The 21,451-nt window shown below is 34.6% G+C and overlaps 1 protein-coding gene across 2 annotated transcripts in view; it reads right to left on the bottom strand.

Moving 5' to 3' along the window:
- PCDH11X (protocadherin 11 X-linked) overlaps positions 1-21,451 on the bottom strand; it is an 837,092-nt gene that overhangs the window by 724,864 nt on the left and 90,777 nt on the right. For both annotated transcript variants that reach the window (XM_063660848.1, XM_063660849.1), the window contains exon 6: positions 17,065-19,557. In XM_063660848.1, the coding sequence (XP_063516918.1) occupies positions 17,065-19,557 (2,493 nt within the window). The remainder of the gene's footprint in view (positions 1-17,064; positions 19,558-21,451) is intronic.

Here is a 21,451-nt window from a genome sequence, read left to right as displayed (position 1 = left end):
TGAGACCAGCCTGGCCAACATGCTGAAACCCCATCTCTACTAAAAATACAAAAAAAAAAAAAAATAGCCAAGTCTGGTGGCATGTGTCTGTAGTTCCAGCTACTCGGGAGGCTGAAGTGGGAGAATCACGTGAGCACAGGAGGTTTACACTGCAGTGAGCCGAGATTGCACCACTGCACTCCAGCCTGGGTGACAGAGAGAGACTCTGTCTCAAAAAATATATGTATTAGTTAATTAAGTAAGTAAAATATTTCTCCAAGACCAAAACAAAAATTTGTTCCTATTAGAAGAATACACTCTTCATCTTTTTCTTTTTCAAATTGGGACATAAATTTAAGTTCTATTAACTGTATTTTAGTTTTCTATTTATATATACTATGTATGTGTATTACATACATGTACATAATACACATATGTACATATATATAATATACGTGTATATGTATATAATATGTATAATATATAATACATAACATATGTATATGTATATATGTATAATGTATGTAATGTTGTGTATTACATATTATACATGTAATATGTAAATATATGGAATGTGTAATATAATGAATATATGATACACATAAATATATACATATATTATATATAATGTAATATGTATTATATATAATATCAGTATTATATACATTTGTACAGAAATCAAACTTACATAAATATCTTTCTGGGCTGTTAGGTTTCTTTGGGCAAGGGGAAACCTCATGTAGAATACATACAACTATTTGATATTTCTGTCAGATATGAGAGAAGGTGTTAAAACTTGGGGGCATGAATATGTGAAACCTTCAGAAATGATAACTTGTACAAGGACCAATCCTGGGCATTACCAGGGAGAGGCAAACTAATAAATATGTAGGTTGATGAAACTGAGGAAATGTCCGAGAGAATCCATAGTTTTGATCTTTTGTATCGTACCACCTCTTTCTCTTTTCCTGTTAGGCTTTTGATCTTTTCAGCACTAGCACCCTCTCCCTGTCTCAATCTCTTTTTCCCAACACTCAACCACCTTGTATAGCTTTAGCTACACAAAATATACTTCTCTCAATGTGAAAAATATATTTTCAGGATAGCAGCTTATGTGGTTAAATAAACTTTACTCTCCACACAGTGTATATCGACATTGTGATGAGGATAGCGACCACTGCTCAGGGAATGAGAGAGTTCAGGTGATTTGACTGAAGTATACCACAGAGTAATATTGCTAAGAAAGGCATAAAAATGTATTATAAGGGAACATGATCAGAAAACTGTTTTCCCGAGTAAAAAGCGTCACCTTATCCAGAAAGTGTGTAGTTGACTGAGACTTTTTCTCTTATTGGATTAACAGAAATTATATAAGAGTCAAGGTGCATGCCCCTATGTGAACATAGGGTCACAAAGTGTGCCCAGAGGATGAGAAGGTCTGAACTACAGCATGTTTCTTTAATGTGTTAATAGGACAAGTCTTTATCTGTTAGTATATCCAACACTTCCCATGTCTATATGTGGTAGCCAATCTGGGGTTCTAACACATTCTACATGCCAGACTAACCTAAAAAAGGATATGTTGCAAGTCTATTTTCTGAGTTGTCTCTTGGGATTTTGATTTCATATCAGAAGGGACATGGTATTTTTCTCCATGAAACAAAAAAAATGGACCATGAAATTTGAAATTTCATACATAAGCACAGTGATATTTGAGGTAGAAATAGAGTTAAGGCATATTCGGAATATTGTTGTTGTACCTTTTGAGTTAGACTCATTTTAGATATAATTGTTTCTAAGAAATCAATCAGAGTAAACATACTTTTGGCCTCTATCAGATTAAAAGGGAATAAGAGGGGTGCGTTTATGAATAAAAATCTTCCAGATGCCCTGATGGAAGCACTTCAAAAAAATCTAAAACACCACACAAATATAAAAGAAACATTTGTTCACTAGAAATATGGTAATGTACTATTCCTGCTATGTTTTTCATGTTATTGAGTCCTTAGTCTTGTCTTCATATCTAGTCTTTCACTGTATTACCCCTTTATAATGACCCTCTATTACCAAGGTATGTGCACTGAAGAAAATAGTCACCGACTTTAAGAATGTTAATAGCTGCTTTTATTTTATCTGGGATGATGGAAAATTCTCTATAGTTGTAACTGAGCAAAAGAAACATTATTTTCCTATTCATGATGGTGTTCATTTCCTTTACAAAAAGAGGTGAAATAAGTCATGATTTTTTATAAAACATGTACCATGGAAATGTCTTATCCTAAAGCCGGTGTTAAGAATCTCCTGATATAAGATTGTCTAGGAAAGATGTGAAAGAGAAACTAAACAAAACAAAACCCCAATTTCCCAGAATGTTTCCTACATATAATTTAGAAAGACTTTTTATGTCGTAGCAAGAACGAAAGTAAAAAGGGCTAACTTAAGAACTCGGTGGTTTATTTTTACCCGTTCTATTTCTAGGAAGCAGGTAGCATATTTGCTTTCAATATATGTGCCAAGAAGTTCATTCCTTAAAATTTTATATATATATATAGTCAGTTTTGAGTAGGGATATGTAGTTTCTGCATTTTCAGAGTAGTTCTGCCATGTTATAATTTGGACATACATATATGTACATTTGATACCCCATGGTTTCTCCATCTGTTCATGTTTTCCCAAAATTGATAACTTTGATTTTCAGCAGAGGGGCGGAGAAACACAATGATTTCTATTTGGGGTGAACATTTCATCTCAGTACTTTGGCGACAGGATTTATGTCTATACAAACACATCCAAACCATAGTCGTCAATATAGATTTGTGATTATTCACCATAGAAAATGTTCCTCTATTGAAGACAAGAATGTCTTTTTTTCTCACCATATAGCATACTGGGAATATTTTTCTTTGAAGAAATCACACACTGAGATGTTTCTTGTGCTAAAACACCTAAAAGCGCTTGCAGTGAGCCGAGATCGCGCCACTGCACTCCAGCCTGGGCGACAGAGCGAGACTCCATCTCAGGAAAAAAAAAAAAAAGCCTAAAAGCAGTATGCGGTTCTCTCACCCCTTTGTATATGGACTATATCCAGATCAATAAATGGGTTAAATTTTTCCTTTGATACTTTTTGAGTATAACTCATGGACAAAAGGTGTAACAACAATCAAAATATCCAAAATAGATATTTAAGAATCTTTCTAGAATTAATGAAGAAGAGCAATTTTCTGGGAATAGTTTCCAGAAACTAATGTTTACAGGTTATATGACCTAGTCATTTATTTGAAGCATTTTAATTTTATAAGAATTATGTAAGGTTGATGCTAAGATTTGAAAAGATATGGAAGGAAACGATACCATGCCGACTTGTTTCATTTTTAATAAAATCAGGTAGCATTTCTTCATTTTTGTCATATACTCTCTGGTATTAAAATTGTGTTCTTGGACGGGCGCGATGGCTCACGCCTGTAATCCTAGCATTTTGGGAGAATGAGGCTGGCGGATCACTTGAGGTCAGGAATTAGAGACCAGGTTGGCCAACATGGTGTAACCCCAGTTTCTACTAAAAATAGAAAAATTAGCCGGAAATTGCTTGAACCCGGGAGGCGGATGTTGCAGTGAGCCGAGATCATGCCACTGCACTCCAGCCTGGGCAACAGAGCGAGACTCCATCTCAAAAAAAAAAAAAAAAAGTGTTCTTGTCCTATCTTCGCAGTTGCACTTCAATATCGCCAACTGCGGTTTATTCTTGTTTTTGTCCTTGCAGCGGTGTCTTAACAAAAAAAAGTCCTCAAAATAATTCTGGTAAATTGTGCAGATTTATGGAGGCATCAAAGTGCGTGCCACGATCAGGGAAGAGGGGGTAGCAGAAGAAATGACAAAAATATGAGGTGCATGGCATGGTAGGAGATAGAAGGAACAAGTAGAACTGGTTAAGATTGCAAAGTCCCTTGAAAAATATAAAAATTGAGGCTTTATTCTATGTGCAATGAGGAAAGAGAAGCTTTTCTGTCAGGCTTCACTGGATCGGACCTGTGTTTTAGGAGTATTATGGGTACAGGGTAGAAAATTGATTGAACAAATGAAAGTAGAAAGTAAGGCAACCTGTTAGTAGCGGAACAGGTAACTGGTGATTAAGACTGGAAAAAGGAAATGGCAACGGGACAAATGTCAGGGGTATTTTGGAGCCATTATCAACATAATATAGCTGTTGGCTTGGATGTGACTGAGGAGAGGAAAGTGTTGCTGACTTTAGGATGCTTCCTGAAATGGGTTAAGTACATGCGTGCCCATACCCAATACATACTTGGGAGGTGGTTTACTAGTGATATTCTCTCTCTCTCCAACACACACATACACACACACACACCCCTAATTATTATAGTAAACACTGAAGTTTTATATTTTGTCACTTTTATGCGCTTTTTTTCTTTTTCTTTTTTTTTTAAAAACCCTGATATTATATACTCACAAATTTTCTGCACTGGAAAAAGGAAAGTTGTTTGTTTTTTGTTTTTTTATTAAACATACTTGCAGTTCAACTCCTTGGGCAGGGGGCTTTTTACAGTAATAGCAACTAGGGGAGAACCTTGGTCATCCTACATTTCTAGCCCCCTATACCCCATCCCTCACCATAACCATTGACCTTCTCCACATTGCCTTACTCACAGTAGGAGTTTGAGAAATATTTAATTTATCTTGTTTGAACTCATGGTAAACTCCATTATCAATAATGCTTTATCAAATACAGTGGTTCATAAATGATACCACATTACCAATATTCAAAAAATGTTAGTACAATAAAATGCACAAAACGAAAACTTTATGACTACTTCATTGCTTTGGGTTAATCGAAAAAGATCAATTACACCACAATGGTGGTGAACAGAAATGACAATATAAAAATTCTGGTTAATCCAGCACAGATAATGAGCTATACCATGAAGAATGTAGGATGTTATTGTGCTAAAAATATTTTAGGATCCTTGATGATGTTAATGAAACTAGTAGCCCCTGCTGACAACAAGCGCTTCAAAAAATATCAGAAGATGTGTTATTGCAATGCAGAAACAACTTTATTCATAAATATTTCACTTAATACAGATTACACACACTGTATGCACTGAAATTACATCAAATACAACCAGGTGTTAGTATCTACATGTATTCCAGTTGAAAGATGCTCTATAATTAGTCATTCTAACATATTCATACAAAAACTTGTTCATTCTTTTTTTAAAATTACAGCTCCAAAGTAGAAAGCCAAAACAATATTTTAAAAGTGACTGTTATGAATCCTCTTGTATTTTAAATCTTCATAATTTTAATGTTATACTGCTTTTCTTCAATGCTGTTCTTAGTACTAACTCTACTCAAAATCAGAAATGATAATAAACTGTATACATTGCCCAATCTGAAAATTGGATGCATCCTCATAATCATATTCCTATGATTTATGCCAGTCCAAAGTCCTCACTGAGCTGTTTACAAAAATGTTTGTTTATATATACATAGGTAGGCATGTATGCACGTATATAACTATGGTAAATCCATACCATAGCCATTTGATGAAGACATAAATTAAACCCATAAAAGTTGAAGACACATGAAACAGCAAATCTGACATTGTACAGAAGACTAACAGAGAACTACTTCTTTCTTTTTATTTTCATAATTATTAAAATTAAGTAATGTAACAATGCAAAATAAAGAGGATTGTTTTAATGGACTTTTACTTGGACATATTTTAGTCATAACAACTGGGCAGAAGTTGGCTATTATGGAATGCAAATTTGTCTTTATTTGTGTGTGTGTGCAAGAGAAGCAGAATCTGTACTAGTATTTAGATAACAAAAATCAATTTAATTTTTTATATGTACTTTAACATTACTGGATCTGTGATCATTTGGGAAACAGACAAATAATTTTTTTAAAAGAAAAAAACATGAGGACATATACAGAATGTACTGGATATGACAAGGATTTTCTAAATGAAAGATTATATATGGGATGATATCAGGGATATTGGATGATTATAGTTTAGAAACGAGGCATAATGGTGTAAAAGGGGACAATAACATTGTAAATGTAGATGCAAAATCTTTTAACAAGCTTTCTTTAGTTTGAAGTTTATATTACTTTTTTCTGCTAGAAATTTGACAAACATATATATGCACACATATATGCAAACATATCTGTGCTTACACATACACTAACCCATTTTAATACCAATACATTAGAACTGCTTAAATATCAAATTAATATGACATTTCCTCTAAACACACAATTAGGTATATTAACTTCTAGACATTTATCTTTCAGTTCAGACACCTAAAAAGATTTAGGTGTACATTCCCTCTCATTTCTTTAGTTTGTGTGCATTTTGAAATAAATAAGTGTATGTCTTGATACACAACTAAAATGTATAAAGGTAAAATTGAATTGCAGCACTGTGTGGAATTCTGTTGTTAACTGTTATCAATTATTCTAGATTCAGATAATGACAACTTTATATAGCATGTAAAACTCTTTTTTCTATCGAAAATGAAACTATTTACAATATCATTCTGTAGTACTAAATTCTGTGTCTTTATGTAGTCAAATAATTCTGTCAGGTCGGCAAAATATCCCTATATGTAGTAAAAAATTCTATTTTGCCTCCAGATGTTTTGGTATCATGTAAACACAGCCATGATAACAATCTGGAAGATAACTCAGCACTTTCTTTGGATAATTAAATTTGTGTAAAAAAACTAATTATTTGGCCAGGTGCGCTGGCTCACGCCTGTAATCCCAGCACTTTGGGAGGCTGAGGCGGGTGGATCACCTGAGGTCAGGAGTTTGAGAACAGCCTGGTCAACATGGCGAAACCCCATCTCTACTGAAAATACAAAAATTAGCCGGGTGTGGTGGCACATTACTATAGTCCCTCAGGAGGCTACTCAGGAGGCTGAGACAGGAGAATCTCTTGAATCCAGGAGGCGGAGGTTGCAGTGAGCTGAGATCAGGCCACTGCACTCCAGCCTGGGAGACAGAGCAAGACTATGTCTTAAAAAACAAAACAGAACAAAAAAGTAGTTATTTAATCTGAGCATCATAAATGATGTGTATAATTTTCTGCAAAAAATACACTCAATTCATAGTTTTGAATAACAAGAGATGAAATAAATAAAAAAATAATAAAATATGGTCTCTCATTTTAGAGGTCACAAACTAGTTTTGAGAGTCCATGAAATTCCATTTTTGTGTATTTGTTCCATCCTTGAATATGAGACTATTTCTGTATTTACATGTCAAAAGAGCCAGTACATTTAAAAAAATAATTTTAGTTACTTTAAGTTTGTGTCACTCAACAACTATTCAAGTTGCATGTTTGAATTACTGAAAATATTTTTGGATAACATAACAGTTGTTTATGATCAATTCTCTTTAGTTATAATATATCATTGAAATGGTGCTGTGCATTGATTCTGTAATTAAGGTTAGAACTGATATATAATACATTTTAAAGTTTATAGATTTCTGTAAATAACATTTTTCTTTAGAGTTCCATATTTGTTTTACTTTTCACTACTACTGAAAAAGCGGTATTACTTAAACTTTTCTCTAATTGACTAATGAAAGTATTATTGTATCTAATGTTTCTTCCAAGTTTTAAGATAAAAAGAATGAAAATGTTTTTATTTATTTATTTAAAAAAAAATTTTTTGAGATGGAATCTCACTCTGTCACCCAGGCTGGAGTGCAGTGGCGTGATCTAGGCTCACTGCAACCTCCCCTACAACCCCCGCAACTCAAGAGAGTCTCCCATTTCAGCCTCACAAGTAGCTGAGACCACAGATATGCACCACCAAACCCGGCTAAGTTTTTGCATTTTTGATAGAGACAGGGTTTCACCATGTTGCCCAGGCTGGTCTGAAACTCCTGAGCTCAAGCGATCCACCTGCCTCAGCCTCCCAAAGTGCTGGGATTACAGGCATGAGTTACTGCGCCCGGCCACTGAAAATTTTTTTAAAAGTCAACTGTATTCAAAAGATAGTAACATTTTATGAAGTAAATCAATATATAATTGGTACATATAAGGTTCTAGGATAAGGGATAAAGTACAAATATTTCTAGAAAATCTATTGGAATAGTTCATTTTCATTATTATGTCAATTTGACTACCTGAAATCTAATGAAATGTGATTTGTGATTTTTTTCACTTGACAAAAAAGTTTTATTATTAATTGGATATACTTGTGTATGTATGGATAATTAAATGCAATTAACTATTTCAAAAGGAACATTTAAAACAATTTCGGTTGAGAATATCTAGAATATAGGAAAATTAAAAGAGTTGGTTCTGAAAATTCTGGGAAATAATTATGTAACTAGGTTGTTTTAAGGGAACTTTTGGAAAACATTAGATGGTATTTTTCTTAAAGTATAAAAGCTTTTTCATCAAGACTTGATATTTTTACTGAGGGGAGTTTAGTCTCATGGTGGAGATATGTAACATGCCTCTGTATTACACTATCAACTAATCAAGCTATGTTACTACATAAATTTGTCCAATCATACATCTATAAAAATAAACAATGTGTTTAATAAATAAATCAGTCTTCAATACATGTAAAAAGTCCTGGATGTATAGTTTATAAAACAATAAGCACAATTCTATAATTTTAAAATGCACCACTTCAAAAAGTTATATAGCCTTCAAACAGAATTACTGTTATAAAGAACTCACTACTATAGCTTGAAATAAAAACAAATAATTTTAAAATTCTTCATCTAAAACCTTTATACAATTTTCTAGATTTTTCTACAACAAATGTGTATCACATGTACAATAAAAATAGAAACCTATGGCTACTCTAGAATTTTAAAAGTCTACTCCTAATTCTAAATACATTAAACCAAAGATGTCATGTATGAACACCCACGATGTATGAAAAAATGCACTGTAGTTCTTTCTAAAAATACTAATTATATGCAAGAAATATAGCTTTGTATTATCACAGAATCTTTGAATATTCTAGGAAGCTAAGTCATATTTAAAATAAACACAAACTAAGCTTCATAAAAGCCAAGAAAATACGTCTATTACACAAAAGCACCTACAAGAAGCATTTATGGAATGTGGCTTAGATTTATATAAGATTACTCAAGGTCTGCTTGTCCTGTAGCACTTCTGTTACACTCAGGCTGCACATCACATCTAGCTAGATACACAATTACAACATGGAATTCAACAGTGAGGAGTGCAGGTGACAAAATAGCAAAATGATGCAGTTAGTATTTCATGGTGAAATGACAAGGTTAGTAAATATTGATTGAATATAAACTCAACTTCTAAAAATTATTCTAAAGTATATATATATTTTCTTTTTTTCTTTTTTTTTCTTTTCTTTTTTTTTTTTGAGATGGAGTCTAGCTCTGTCGCCCAGGCTGGAGTGCAGTGGCGCGATCTCGGCTCACTGCAAGCTCCACCTCCTGGGTTCATGCCATTCTCCTGCCTCAGCCTCCCGAGTAGCTGGGACTACAGGCGCCCACCACCACGCCCGGCTTATTTTTTGTATTTTTAGTAGAGACGGGGTTTCATCGTGTTAGCCAGGATGGTCTCGATCTCCTGACCTCGTGATCCTCCCGCCTTGGCCTCCCAAAGTGCTGGGATTACAGGCATGAGCCACAACGCCCGGCCAAGTATATACATATTTTCATTCATAATGTGGACAGGGTGGTCAACAGAGAAAACAGACTTATACATAAAAGATTAATTAATGAATGGGATTAAAATTGTTTTATAATTTTTACATTTAAATCATTGAAAATAAAAAAGTCAGAAATATAATAGCTTAAATATCGTATCATTAAAAATAAACTTGCATAATTAAAATAAAATGAGAATATATTTCAGTATTTTTTGTTTAATTTATGCACTATAGATTTTGATCAAATAACATTTCTTTGAGTGCTTGCAGGGGAGAAAGTATACAGTACACTGTAGCTCATCAGGTAAGCTACTTATAATTTAATGGACAAAGTTCACTAAAAGTTCCTTTTATTTATCTATGATGACTAGTTTTAAGATTTGCTATCTTTTTGTCTTTTTCTATTCATGACTAGAATAAGAACCAGAGAGACCATCAAGGACATTTCATTGAGAATATTCCAGTAGTCGATTAATGACAACACAAAAGGTTGGAGATATCTGAGACCTTGCAAGATAAACATAATAATAATATCAATTAAATTAAAGGTGCGACCAGGTCAACTGATAAGAAGGAATCAAGTAAGGAAATAAATTTTGTTGTCCTCTGGCCTTTGTGGAAAACTAGTTTCAATGCCTTCCATGTTGTTCTCAAATGGAGATAATATTCTCTCAAACAAAAGCAAAGGATAGATCAAGAATAGTTACTACTCAAAAGTAGAATTCATTTTCATCTATGGCCCAAATTTAAATACTGTTAAATCTCAGTACTATCATTGGCTTATATGGGTAAATATTTTAGCCCAAAGCAGAAGTCAGTTTAGAAGTTCCTTTCTCAGAGACGCTGCATTCTAAGAGATGGAGTCACAGCTTTAAAAATAAAGTTTCTATTTTAATCTTCTTCAAATACAGCACTCATAAAACCATTGAGGAATGCTTTTAAAGAAATTCTAGATAATTATTTCAAGGAATTTTCATCTTCATATATACAAAGGAGTGATTAGGACCTTTACTCATTACAGTTATGAAGGAAATGTTCACTGAAATGGAAGAAAAACAAAGTATTCTCCCTTAGTTCGGAGTGTGCAGAAAAGGAAGGGAAAGGCCAGGCTAGTCATGATACAAGCAATAAAAATGCAAATGCATTTTTATAATAATTACATACACAAATGATCATGAAGCCATGACAGCTTATTATGGGACACTTCAACTTCTGATCCACTTTTCTGGGCTTCGTCATTTTATTCAAAATTAAATTGAGACTGTAGATTTTGGAAACCTCCACTCTAGGTATATCTTGCTACCTGCAGGGCACTGATTTTAGGAATATAATAAGTTGGCTCAATTTTTACATTCCTTGGAATGATTTGAACTAAACTGAAATATTTATCAAGAATAAAAGGGGAGGAACTGCAAACTTGTTCTATGTGAATAACTTGTACGTGTGTATTTTAATTTCAAGCAATTTTTCTACAACAGTTGTTTAAGAGCAAATATTGTAACTCACATGATATCTACCATAAGCAGTAAAAGTAGTTACACTCACAGTCATTATAATCAACTAAGTAATGTTTAAACAACCAGATAGCATGTACATTCACGGAACCTGACATATTGGAAATACAAGAGATTCTGTACGGAGTTAATGGGAACACTAAATTTTAACAGAAACTTGTTTAAAATATTACCTATATATTAAATATCCAAGAATTACACTAATTTGAAATACTGAACAGAGCATAAACCTTTTCTAAATACATTTACATCAAAGAACACTTCAAATAATACACTAACGTTAATGTACATACAAAACAGACCAAATCCTATTCACACTTTTAAAGGTAAAATGATACATAATTAACATTTGAATGAAAATTCAGGAAGCATATGTTATGTAATCATTATAAGGGTCCTTTGTACTCCCTTTTTATCCCCATAAATCATGATTTTAAAAAATTCTGTTAGTACAGTTAGTAAGTCATAGATAGTTTAAGAATACAGCATAAAATTGGAACATGTCATTCTTTCCTCAATAAAATATAATGCATACAAAATATGAGGCATTTACTCATTTGTGCAGGAAATGAGTTAGTTGACTTACTGTGAAAAGTGAATTCATTTTAAAGGAAAAATTACTCAAAGCGATGATGTATATTTAGTAATTTAATGCTAGAGAAATAAAACAGACTTATTTAAATAAGTTACTCTAGCAACCTCACATTTTTCTTAGGTAGTTTCAAAGTTGAGATAAAATCTTTTTGAAATCTATCTCAATCGTTGTTTCCACCCTCATATGACTGGAATTATGTTTCGTAATATAAGAAATATCAATATACTTTTTTTCAAAATATCAGGGAGTATAAAGAACTTTACATTCTCCTTTTGACAGATAAAAATAGAAAGGACCTCTTTCTTTGAAAATATTTATAGAAAAAGAAAACATTATTACAACAAAAATGACTTTTTTTCTTCTTTTTTTTTTTGAGACGGAGTCTCGCTTTGTTGCCCACGCTGGAGTGCAACGGCACGATCTCGGCTCACTGCAACTTCCGCCTCCTGGGTTCAAGCAATTCTCCTGCCTCAGCCTCCCGAGTAGCTGGGATTACAGGCGCCCATCACCACGCCCGGCTAATTTTTGTATTTTTTAGTAGAGACGGGGTTTCGCCATGTTGGCCAGACTGGTCTTGAACTCCTGACCTCAGGTGATCCACCCGCCTCGGCCTCCCAAAGTGCTGGGATTACAGGTGTGAGCCACCACACCCAGCCAAAAATAACTTTTTAATAATTAAAAGGAGTGGAACAGCATGATTACAATCAACATAAAAACCTAGTAAAATTATTTTCTATCATTGAACTTTTTTTTTTTTTTGAGACAGAGTCTTGCTCTGTCACCCAGGCTGGAGTGCAGTGGCATGATCTCGGCTCACTGCGAGCTCTGCCTCCCGGGTTCACGCCATTCTGCCTCAGCCTCCCGAGTAGCTGGGACTACAGGCGCCCGCCACCACGCCTGGCTAATTTTTTGTATTTTTAGTGGAGATGGGGTTTCACCGTGTTAGCCAGGATGGTCTCGATCTCCTGACCTCGTGATCCGCCCGCCTCGGCCTCCCAAAGTGCTGGGATTACAGGCGTGAGCCACTGCGCCCGGCCCATTCAACTTTTAAGCAGAGTGGTGGGTAATAAAAATGATTTTCTCAGCAATATTATGTTAGTGAATATTTTCGAAACACTGAACCAGAGTGTTTTGGTTTTGTTTTTTGTTTGTTTGGGGTCTTAAATATGTCTCTTGCCCTGGATACCTTTCAGAGAGTAGCTTGGCTAGTTCAGCTCACTTCCAAACTCCTGGAGATAATGTTTTAATTATTCAACAATCAGACAGGGCAAGTAATTGCATGTTTCATGACTGATATATTAACCATAAGTGTATACACCAAGACTGCCTTATATTACATCACAGCTGTTGATTCAGAGCAAACAGAGAAACAGCATAAGAGTACTCTGTTACTGCGCTGCACTGTCTCTTCCATAAATTTTAAATTTCCATTGCCAGATTACAGCTAAAGAAAGCACAAGGTTCACTAGGACATCATTTTTAAGATGATTTTTTGTTTTGCTTGCTTTTATAATGGGAAATCTAGATTACAAAATTAATGATCTTAGCCTAATTTTGAAATCACAATCATTGAAATTTTTTGAAAGGGGAATGGAATTTTGTTGTTCCTAGAAAGTTATATCTCACTGCAGATTTCAATAGTTGATGTCCTGGAATCAGTCTAGGACAAGAAAAATAACACGTTATCAAAATCAGATGGTTGTGTTCTAGGAGTTTCATTTGCCAAGCATGCTTCATGGTTAAAATTCGTATTACCAAAATATAAATGCAGAGTCAAAGTTACTGAATTTTACAATAGCGAATACCAATCCTATTCCAAGCTAACTCAGACTGCAATTATCATTTCAAATCCATGTATCATATCTACAGGATGGTTTCATGCATGAATTAGAACTGTCTAAAGTTTTCACCATTCATTCACCTCATTTCTGAAACTGAAACACTATTCCAACTCAAATCACAGAAATTTGTAAGGTTTTTTGTTTGTTTGCTTGTTTGTTTTTTGGAAAATGATGTACCACACTTGTCTTAGACAGTGACTGGAAGACCTTCAAAAAATTCTACTTTTTTATTCTCCTGTCTATTTTTTAAAAATGTAGTCTTCACAATATTTAATGGGTGAATTGTATTAAGCAAGACTTGGTTTTGGCAGTTTATCTCTTTTATATGACATTGATCAAAAGTGATTTTAAAATAATTATTTATACTTCTGGTTTCTCTAGTGTCATAACAACCAATTGCTATCTGCTTGCTTTGAAAGGTGTTAATAGAAGATAATGTGTAGCCTCATCCTCTCAAATTTCATGTTTTTAAAATTTCTACTACAATGTATACAAAAATACCTTCCATAATACATGTAGAAACTTATGCCAAAGAAGACCATTATATTCCCCAGGTATAGATGGCTTTATGCAATATATGTACTCCTATCTAATAAATGTTCCATATATTTTCAGAACATCCAAGTCAGAAAAACAACCTATAGAATGATCAAGGAGAATGAGAAATTATGAGAACTAGAAAGTATTTGATTCCCTTTATAAAACATAAAATTTCAGATGAATTCCCTTGTCTCTTATAGTCTACTAGAACATTTTATTTTCCACTTTCTTGTTTCTATTCAGATGAGTAATGAACTAAATGTAAATATTTCCCAAACCCTCATTTTGAAAATGCATTTCTCACTGTTTAAAATAAATTGGAATAATTCTGCCTTGTGCTAACAGTAATATTTTATTCCACTCTATTTCCTTAAGGAACAATGAATTTGTATTGTATTGGCTGTCACTTCTCCCATTTTGTATGATATTTCTTTAAAAAGAAGACACCTACTGCATTTGAATTTTTAAATACATAATTTCTTTTTCAGTGCTCACTTATTTTGCTAGCATTCTGCAACATCAGTGAACACCCTAACATTAAACACAAATTGAAGAGCAGATAGAAAAGGTAAAGAACATTGCAAATGTAGCACAAAATGTAAAGATTCAAATTATTTTTAGTATCATATTAGTCTGCCTAAGTTCACCAATTCATGTCTTGAAGATATTTAGTAATGAATATGAAACAACTGTGAACCAATGACAAAATATACAATTTATTTACTTTTTAAGCTGTGAAATAAATAAATCATCTGCTAATTCAATGATTCTAAGATAGTCCTTTCAGTTAATAAAAACCTAATAACAACCAATAACTGATTCTCATTAGCATTTACTTTTTCGTATTTTGCCTAATTCTTATGATTCAGAAAATGTCTCTTAGTTATATAATATAAAATGCATCATGGAAAAAGGTTTATTATTTTTAATGACTTTTTAGGATTACAAAATATTAAAAAAAAACAAAAAGGTGAGGATATTTGAAAAATACTTCAATTTTTTGTTCTTCATCCATGCCCTCCTTGCTATGTGTTCATAAACTCAAGTAAAATCAGTCTAGCTCATAAAATATCTCTGTGCCTTCAAAAAACACTGAAACCAGAACTTGCTCTATTAATTAACTTCATTCAATCTATTAAAAATGATGATCTACATATGTAATTCACAAACCCACTCTTTGTACACTTCTTAAAGAAAGTCACAAATTAAATCCAGGAAAAAATGTTATTATACCCAAATCATGTAGTGTTAGTCATAAAAGATACTTTTATGTTGAGAAACTTATCCAATAAGCAGAATAGCAATAAGAATTTGAAAATAAGAGTGCCCTTTTTAATGGTTAAATATAAACAAAAACACACCCTGTGGAGATGTTCAACATCTCTTACGTTTGTTGCCCATCCCAGATCCACTAACTATGTAAAATATGGGATTCATCTGAACTGTAGAAATAACAACTGCAGCATAAATTCTTTTAAAGTCTAACAGAAGCTCTCTATACAAACACTAGGGTTCTAGTTTACCTTTTGAAACAGCATTTAATTGTGTACCTACTGTAGCAAAAATGCACCCACATCTGAATTAGTACCTTACGTTCACTGTGTGATTCAGAGAGAAAGGTTAATGTTATCGTATTATATAACTGCGCTTATGCGTGAATGACCTCCATTCTTAAACCCATTTCCAAAGTTATTGTAAACTATTTGCACTGTTATCTTGAATATAGTAGCCTTCTTTAATATCTCAAACTTTTGGTGAAAGAAAATCAGTTTTGATTTTCACATTGCTACTATTTTGTTAAGCCTGAATAGGTGTTCAAAAGACTTTATTCCCTGAAACTAAGATTAATACTTTTTTAAGAGTTAACACAGACAAAATAATAAACTCAACATGTAGCATGACTTTGAGAAAAAAATGTGGGTAAATTCCATTGCTTGTCTTTTTAAAGGGAATAATTATATTTAAATTATTTAACATTTAAGAGTTTCTGAATACATTTGTATTCATTTCTTCATGGAACACTGATAAAAGGCACTGGATAAACTCTTTGCTTTCATAAATGTATTGGGTTTTAAGTTATTGTGCACAGATTTCCTGGGTCTTAACATGCCCACATTTTTCTTTGTGCCCATTAGAGAAAGCAAACATTTTATTTTCCAAAAGTGATTATCTTTTAAGAATGTCTTCTGAAGGGCTCAAAATACCTTGCATAAATATGCAAATATTTAAATAGCTATCTAAAGTAGAGACCTCATATATATTTCATTCTCTGGCTTAACGATGAGAATGAGTAGGCTTTCATTTTTCTAATCCCATTCTTGTTATATTGTGTGACTGTAGATTTGATGCACCAAAATAATTTTGAGTTCCTAATCTGAAAATGACACTTTTCTTTGTGAGGACCTGAAGGCCTGGTAGAGTATGGGGGGAATATCTTGGTGATGAATTTCTGTGAACAGCCACAGATTTTCCCAAGTGAAGCTAGGATTCTCAACATCATTAGTATTTAGAGCTATTTATCAGATTCTGAAAAGCTTTACTGTGATGTATCTAGCCCAGACTATTCTGATCCTCATGCACACAATGGTACTGAGGACAGTGCTACAACCCTTTGTGTTGAAGTTTTTTTCAATATATTCTCTAGCAAGAATTGTCATACTGCCATCTACAGACAAAATTGCCCCTACTATAATTATTATTCTGCATCCAATTTTCCTAAATCAGTAGTTATTTTGTTCTCATCTTCTACCAAACTTAATTGAATCCATATATCTATTGGGTACATCTGTAGAATACGATTGTTTTGATCCCTCTTTGAAGTCAATAGATTTTGTAAAGTTCTACATCAACTGAAAATAATAATAAAAAAATAGTTAGAAAGTTGTGTTAGAAACTTGGATACCTACCGGTCTGGTGTGTACAGACACAGGTACCTCAAAGGTCGTCACTGGATAGCCACAGTCAGAAACGCTGTAGGGATCTGAACTGCTTGAGGAACACTTGGAGATAGAATCACAGGCCACAAAGGTGTTATCGAGAGGCAGTTCTTGGATGATGTGGTGCTTCGAATTCAGGGGAGTTTCAGGCTGAATCTGGAAGGCAGGCTGTGGAGAGGCAGATTTGTAGTGTCGGGCCAAATCAGGGCTGTCGGGCTTGAAAGTAGTAGGTGTAGTTACCCAATTGTACTTTCCCATGGTTTGCTCTTCTAGATCAATAGGAAGGTCTAGTGTGATTCTGTTTCCATCACTGTCAACATCATCTGCCTTAGTTTCTTCAATAGTGACAAAGTTAAGCAGTAGGTTCTTAGGGGAATGCTTCTTCTTCTTTTTCTTTTTCTTCATCATTATCATCTGCCTGTTTTCTGGGTTTGGGGTAGCCCATTCAGAATTCTGCTTGTTTTTCTGAGCAGCCTTAAGGTGTGGTGCCTGGCGACATCTTACTACAGCAGTGATGAAAATAACTACAACGACAGTTACGGTGCCAGCAACAGCTGCAACCAGGATCTTGACATAGTCACTAGTTGGTGAGGATACATCGGCTATCTCAGTATTTGGGGTCACTGGTGCTTCAATGCTTTTGCGCACCAGTTCATTAATCAGTGTAGCATTGGTCACTGACTCATTCACGAACAGATTGACAATTACAACACTGAAGAGAGAATCAGGCTGTCCTAAGTCATTAGCTTTGACCAACACTCTGTGTAAACCAAGGTCTGTAACATCACATTTCTCCATCAATGTTATGTTGCCTGTTTCTTGGTCGATTGCAAACAGATCTCTTGTGTTTCCTCCTACAATGCTGTAACGAACCTCTGCATTCATGCCAGTGTCATTGTCAACAGCAATTACCTGAAAGACCACTGTGCCTGGATTAGTGGATGGTAGAACCAATTCATAAGAGTAGTTGGAAGGAGGGACAATGAAAACTGGTTTGTTGTCATTGACATCAACCACATTTATGGTTACTTTGGCACTTGAAGAACGTGATACTCTACCACCATCCTCAGCCTTTACATAGAAAGTGTAAGATTCTTGTTTTTCTCTATCAAATGAAATATTTGGTCGGATGACACCAGTTTGTGAATCAATGGTGAAGTCATCATTCTCATCTAAAATGGAGAGCGTAACTGCCGAATTGTCTCCATAATCAGGATCAGTTACAGTGATTAGTCCTACTGTACCATGTCTTGGAAGGTTTTCTGGGACATAGAAGTTGTATTCATTGTGAGTGAAAACTGGGCTGTTGTCATTCTGATCAATAATGCTTACAAAGACTGTGACATTGCTGGTTAAGGGTGGCACCCCGTTATCTTTTGCCAGAATTGTAAATAAATATTTATCCTCTTTTTCTCTATCTAGTTTCTTCACTACTGTCAGCATGCCTGTACGACGATCCAGGCTGAATTCAGGTGGAGCATCAGGGCCTAGCAGGTAATTGATCTCAGCATTAGGCCCACTGTCTGCATCCGTTGCACTTACTTTCGTCAACTGGATGCCAGGAGAGTTATTCTCAGGAATAGAAACAGTTACGAAAGACTGGGTGAAAACTGGAGCATTGTCATTTTCATCTTTCACTTTGATGAAGAGCATTGCTGACTGATTCAAAGGAGGTTTGCCAGCATCTGCAGCCAGTAATTTAATGGCATATTCTTTTGTGGACTCATAGTCAAGATATGCTGCAGTCTCCAGGAGGAACTGATTACTGAATACTGGCCTTAATCTGAAAGGGATTTCATGATCTGTGAAGCATGTCACCCTGCCATTATGGTCCGCATCCTTATCCGTCACAGTTATGAGAGCAATTTTGGTGTTGAGTGGAATATTTTCTGAAAGAACAACTGTGTCATTGATGGGATTGACGATGTATCTTATGTCAATGGATGGGACATTATCATTGACATCTGTAACATTTACCAGCACCATCGCTCTTGCTGGCATCAATCCACCATCACTTGCCAAAACCAGTAACTTGTGGTTTGGTGTTTCTTCCCTATCCAGTGGTTCTTTGATTGTGATAAGTCCAGTGGTGGCATTGAGGTGAAATAATCTTCTGGCAATGTTGGAGACTAGATTGCTGAAAGAGAAGTGGATCTTGGCATTTTCACCTATGTCAGCATCTGTGGCATGGAGCTGTGTCACTGAAGTGCCTACAGGAGCATTTTCTGGTATACTGACTTCAATCTCTGTCTCTTTAAAGACTGGGTGGTTGTCATTTGTATCAGTAACACTTACTTGCAAAATAGCAGTACTGGATCTTTGCGGAAAGCCACCATCTTCAACCTTTACTTTCATCACATAGGTATCCTTCTCTTCCCTATCTAACTCCTTTTGAACAATCAGTTGTGGCATCTTGTCTCCTTCTGGTGTTTCAATGACATCGAGGCCAAAAATGTTTTGACTCTGGAAAACATGCAATGAAACAGAATTAACTTATGTTAATATAAATTAATATATTAATATTAATATGAATAATAAAATATAATTTAACTTATGTTAGCTTATCTAATGAGAACAATTTTCAGTTTCTTGAAGCCACATAAAATAATGGGATCAGTTCAGAAATAGGTGCCAGAAGACTTGAGTTCTAAGTCTCAACTCTGCCTATAACAAATATTGTGACTACAAGCAAGTTACTTTACTTTTCTTGATATTTGTAAAATTAGAGAACTGTGCTAGAAGATGTTCTGGGGATGGGAGGCTTCAGATTGTAGCATTTTATGGTAATAAATGTAACTCATTTATGTGAGCTATTTAAGTTTTTTTAAATTATGTGAACTATTTCAGTTTTTTAAAATTAATTTTTTATTTCATTTTTCCATAAGTTATTGGGGTTCAGGTAGTATTTGGTTACATGAGTAAATTCTTTAGTGGTGATTTGTGAGATTTTGGTGCACCCATCACTGGAGCAATATACACTGCACCATATTTGTGGTTTTTTATCCCTCGCCACCTTCCCTCTCTTTCCCTGAAGTCCCCAATGTCCATCGTATCATTCTTATGCCTTTGCGTCCTCATAACTTAGCTCCCATATATCAGTGAGAACACACAATGTTTGGTTTTTGAACTATTTAAGTTTTCAAAAGAAAAAAGTATATAGAATTTTAAAAAGAATTGTCACTAAATTTTTGCCAGATAAATGAAGCTGTAAGCGAATTATCCAAGGTTATTCCAAATGAATTAAAATATTTTTTACTGTAGATTTCAGTTGTCTAAGATGCTTTTTTAGTACCAAAGTAAGCACCGAAATAAAAATATTCCTCCATGACAACATCATAAGTACCATATCTAATAAATACAGCTAAAACCTTTAGCAGATGGAAAAAAAATACACAAACTCTGGTTAAAATATAAACTTGTATAAAATACACAGAATTTCAATATTTCCCATAGGAACACACAGTTAAAATGAAATTATCTCAGAGATTAACAATGCAATGTTATTTTCTAATTTTTTTTTTAACATGCAAACACAATGAACTAAAATTCACAGGTCAAAACCTCAAATTGAAAAAGATAGCTTCGGATAGGACCTATTTTCAATTCATGCCCACGAAGTCACAGTATGGGAATATTTAAAAAACAATCCCCTCGGCCGGGAGCGGTGACTCACGCCTGTAATTCCAGCACTTTGGGAGGCCGAGGCGGGCGGGTCACGAGGTCAGGAGATCGAGATCATCCTAGCTAACACGGGGAAACCCCGTCTCTACTAAAAAAATACCAAAATAATTAGCCGGGCGTGGTGGCGGGCGCCTGTGGTCCCAGCTGCTCAGGAGGCTGAGACAGGAGAATGGCATGAACCCGAGAGGCGGAGCTTGCAGTGAGCCGAGATGGCGCCACTGCACTCCAGCCTGGGCGACAGAGTGAGACTCGTCTCAAAAAAAAAAAAAAAAAAAAAAATCCCCTCCCTGAACTACAATAAGATGATGCATACACACAAACGTAGTGATCTTGCCAGCTCACCGAGGAGAAATGAGAGAGGAGGATTCCTGTCCAGTGTTACTTGCAGCATTATGACAGAGATGAATGAGATAAAAAGGTACTGGAGGGTATGAAGAAAAGATCGGAGGAGGACTTTAAGATTCCTATTCATGGGTGATTTATGAATAGATATATACACACACACACACATACACATATGTACATCAAAATAATTTTTAATTCTCTACTACATTTTTAACATACATGTTCTGGACAAGTGGCATGAATTGGTTATTGACCTCTCATTTATGTGCTGTGTCATAAAAGAACAGGATAAGATCTGAGGTTATAGTTTTGTCATACCACTGTCTAAAAC

Source organism: Pongo pygmaeus, chromosome X (genome assembly GCF_028885625.2).
Source record: "Pongo pygmaeus isolate AG05252 chromosome X, NHGRI_mPonPyg2-v2.0_pri, whole genome shotgun sequence".
In the NCBI taxonomy this organism is placed as follows: Eukaryota; Metazoa; Chordata; class Mammalia; order Primates; family Hominidae; genus Pongo; species Pongo pygmaeus.
Note: the sequence above shows the minus strand (reverse complement) of the source record. Positions and strands in the feature narration are given on the sequence as shown.